Raw genomic sequence first — 4,414 nt, 5'->3', positions numbered from 1 at the left:
ATTTTTCTTCTCTCTCTGGACTCCCTGCTTCTTCTTCTCTCTGGAATCCAACCCACACTACGAAACGACGCAACCCACAGCTGAAACACCTCTCCATTTCGATTGAAGCTCCAAAGTTGAGTTACGAAGGTAAGTTTGTGGGAGTTACAAAGGTCCACAGCTAGAAGAAGATAGCTTCTCGATTGAAGCTCAGTTTTGATTGGAGTTTACTGGGGTGGTTCTGCTTTACAAACAGCCTCTCACCAACCTCACCAATAAATTCGGCGACTGCTTCCTCCTCCGGATGGGGCAGCGCAACCTCGTCGTCTCCTCGCCGGAGCTTGCCAAGGAGGTGCTCCACACCCAGGGAGTCGAATTCAGGTCGAGGGAGGCGTGACGGTATTGCCTAGCGTCATGTAGGTCGGGCAAGGGCTCAGCACATTCTGAGCCTGCCTAGAGACCAGCTTGGGCTGGGTGCCAGCCTATCTGCTTGGCTGGAGTGGATTGGCTGGGTGCCAGGCCAATAATTTGGCTGGGTGCCGGCCTAAAGGTTCCCCGGTGGAACTGCTCTAAAGCACTAACATTCCAAAAATATAGTAGAAAATAATAAAAAGTACCACGTGTCCCCAAGGTGACGTTCCAAGACCATCAATACCTCGAGAATTATAATCCCCCAACACCCAAAATGGCGTCATCAAATTAATATTTAATCCATCCTTTAGAGTGATTACTTGGAACAATCTCCTTGAGAAGTAAGCAGATCCAACACCTGGTCGAACTACATTGGTCCTCTAGTAATTTTCAAGTTAAACAATGCCACCACCCACTTAATTTTAATTTAAAATATATCAGGCTATGCTTAGTATGCTAATGGAGCTACTAATTATTGTTGTCCAAATGCATAATCACTATGTACGTGGCCTCAATCCATGGAATTCCTATTTCTCTTTTGTCGCACTTTAGCATCCAAGAACCTAACGTTTTGAATCCTACTAGAATGTGTCACCCAATGCAATGGCATATTTTTAGCTTCCTAAAATGCCCTAACATAAGTCACTTAGTACTATGGTCTAGTAATATTTCTTTTCATTTGTAGGTGAGAGGTTTTAGGTTCAGTTCTTGTCAAAGGCGAATTTGAACCACATTATTGTTAGTCCATTGTGAGGCTAAGCACATTTCCTCTCTCTTAATGTAAATAATATCGTTTGTTCAAAAAATAAAAAAAACCCTTGTATAAACCAAAAATTTTGATCTTCTTGATTGAAGCATATTAGCCACTTGATTGGTCTAATATTTGGGGTTGATCCATGATGTTAAATCATAAATCAATAATGACGACACTTAGACCATAAAGATGGATTTTCTACAATGCGAACGCATTTCTAACCATTAAATTGATAGGTTTATTTTTCTCAATGTTTTATGAAAGGGAAGTGTTATTGGCACTTCAAAAATCTCATTCTACACTCTTCATAAGTGTATTTTTCTTTTTTAATATAGAAAGTTTGGAATGTAAAATGAGATTTTTGGAGTGCTAATAACAATTCTCTTATGAAATCGATGTATTTTTTCTCACCACTATAAACTATGGTGTATATTCATAATACACATCATCATCTGACACGTGTCTTTTCACTTAACCATAATTTTTTTTTCAAAATTAAAAAAGAAACATTTAATATAAAAGTTAAACAAAGTTAGTTAAAATGACATGTGTTAGATGATGAAATGTATGATGAACATATATTATAGTTATAGTAGTGAGCGAAAATGCTAGATTAATCAAAATTCACTTGATTGTTGTTTCATTAGGTGAATGAGAACACGCACCAAAGGTGCACACCATAAGGTTCCAAAAAAATAAATAAATAAAAAAGGGTGCACACCATAAGGAGATCAAACTTAAATCATGAAACCATCATAGACCAATTACATATGGAAAAAGCATGGCAGAGCGATTTTCGATTGACACTCCAAAATTATTTTGTAATCCAATTCCTGCTCTCTAAACAAATGTTCACTTGTATTTTATAAAGTTGAAGTGGATAACGATCATATAGCATGTAGGCGCCAACAGATATTTTTTAGGATTATATTATTGATATTTTAATAATCTTATTGTACAGTCTTCATAAGTGTATTTTTTTTTCTACATATAAAAATTTGAGAGTGCACAATGAATTTTTTTAAATGCTCAATAACAATTTTTTTTTTAATTATAATTAACTAATTCTCGAATCTCTAAAAGATAAGAAAGATAAATAAATTAAACTGATATTTGTGAGAGATCAGATCATACCTCAAATAGTTGAAAGCAAAGGGAAGATTTTGAAAACGACAGCAAATTGACTGATGGGATTTTACCAAGTGAGGGCTTATGCTGCAGATGTATAAATATGCAAACAACCACTCCCAAAAATACCACACCATTTGGAAGACAACATCTTTGGTCAAGCATACCGATTACCTAAAGTAAAACACAAAAGTTGTGCTAAGCTTTCGCACATGTATTTGGGAATGATGGCAGGTCACCATATGGGTTGGGGTTTAATAGAAGAGGAGGGTTGGAGAAAGGGGCCTTGGACTGCTGAGGAAGATAGGTTGCTTATTGAGTATGTGAGGGTTCATGGTGAAGGCAGATGGAACTCTGTCGCTAGGCTTGCAGGTATGCAACTCCATTCTAGCTAGTACTCTTTGTATATACTAGACCTTCGAAAAATATTATAGCTCAACTAAACTTGCTAACCGATTACAGTTAGGTCTTGAGTGCTCCTATGTGCATACATATGTGTGTGTGTATCCATTAAATAAAAAGAAAACTAATAAAAAAGGCTTGAAAACTTTGAGTTTTAACAATAAGGACAAAATAAAGTGAATAGTACTATGATTGATTTTTTAGTATAAAAATGTGATTTTTCGTTAAAATGAACAGTACCAGAAGCTTTTCGTTAAACTTCCCTTGAATAAATGGGATTGACATTTTTTTTTGTTGTTGTTGTATAATTATATAGGACTGAAGAGAAATGGAAAGAGCTGCAGATTGAGGTGGGTGAATTATTTGAGGCCAGACCTTAAGAGGGGGCAAATTACTCCACATGAAGAGAGAATCATTGTAGATCTTCATGCAAGATGGGGAAATAGGTAAATATTTGTTTTACTTATTATTTATATTTTTAGCTACTTTTTTCTATTGTTATATGAAGGCTTAATTTGGTCATTTGAAACAAACTCAGATGGTCAACAATTGCAAGGAGTTTGCCTGGAAGGACTGACAACGAAATCAAGAACTACTGGAGGACCCATTTCAAGAAAAAGGCAGTGAAAGCGCCTTCTGATGCCTCCGAGAAAGCGAAAAATCGCCTTTTAAGGAGGCAACAGTTTCACCAGCAGCAGCAACAGCAGCAGCAGCAACAGTTGCGACAGATTAATCAAGCAGATGTCAAGAAAATCATGGCCTTACTGGATGAAAATGACAACAATAAAATACCATCCTGCTGGTCTCAAGTGAAGCTGGATTCGGAGACCTCTACTACTACTACCACTGTATACCCCAACACAGCTGATCAGGAGCAAGGATTCTTCTGCTCCATGTTGCATGGCAATGTCTATATGCCTGAACCTGCCTCCACTAATGAGGACAATTATCTGTGGGATGGTTTGTGGAACTTGGATGATATCCATGGTAATTTCAACACAGCTTCAGCTTGTTCAACAGGCAAACCTAGTCTGCTCACCAACTTGGTCGTTCCCTTTTATTGAATTTCCGAGCAGATTTTGATTATTCTAGTGTAACAAACAAGTGGTGAATTTGGGTTGTGAAATAATGCGATCCAAGGGTACCTACTTATTTACCATGCTTTTTATTTTTCTTTTCAAATAACAGCCTACAATTTTAATTTGGTGGAGATTTGTAATTATTTTAATGTTGCTTTACTTGTATTGGTACTTGCTGGACAAGCTTTTGGAAATCAGAAAGGCATTAGCTTCAAGTATGGAGTTGCATAATTTTTATAGAGGCTTCCCTTTCTCTTCTTCTTCTTCTCCTCTTATGTTTCATCACATAAAAGCTTCGTCTTGTTTTGATCTTATATTCACAATAACAGTTCGACTACTTCCATCACATTTCCGACATCCTTTCCTAAGTTCAAACTCCCCTTAGGATGAAAACTAATATTTGTACTTTTTAAATATCTATGTTAGCTATCTAATAGGATTCAAATTTAAGATCTCTTTCAACGAAATAAACAGAAATATTTTTAGAATAAAGAGAAATATCGTTAGACTAACAGTCGGTTGGTATGACTTGTAAGTACATTGAGAAACATGAAAGTGCACACATGATTGCTTGAAATGCTTCTTTACATTAGTATTTTCTTTTGTGAAACTCTACAGTAGTACTTAACCTGCTCATGTCAAGCTTAGCTTTTAGTGACAT

The 4,414-nt window shown here is 36.5% G+C and overlaps 1 protein-coding gene across 1 annotated transcript; it reads left to right on the top strand.

Annotated features, from left to right (window-relative positions):
• Positions 1–2,484: 2,484 nt before the first annotated feature.
• Positions 2,485–3,738, top strand: MYB305 (myb domain protein 305). The gene is made up of 3 exons (XM_068475423.2): positions 2,485–2,644; positions 2,991–3,120; positions 3,213–3,738. Exons 1-3 carry the CDS (start codon positions 2,485–2,487, stop codon positions 3,736–3,738), a joined length of 816 nt encoding a protein of 271 aa, XP_068331524.2.
• Positions 3,739–4,414: the final 676 nt, after the last annotated feature.

The sequence above is a fragment of the Pyrus communis genome, chromosome 13 (assembly GCF_041283825.1).
Source record: "Pyrus communis isolate YQ-2024b chromosome 13, ASM4128382v1, whole genome shotgun sequence".
NCBI classification, from domain to species: domain Eukaryota; kingdom Viridiplantae; phylum Streptophyta; class Magnoliopsida; order Rosales; family Rosaceae; genus Pyrus; species Pyrus communis.
The sequence above is the reverse complement of the archived record's forward strand: the minus strand, read 5'-3'. Positions and strand labels throughout refer to the sequence as shown.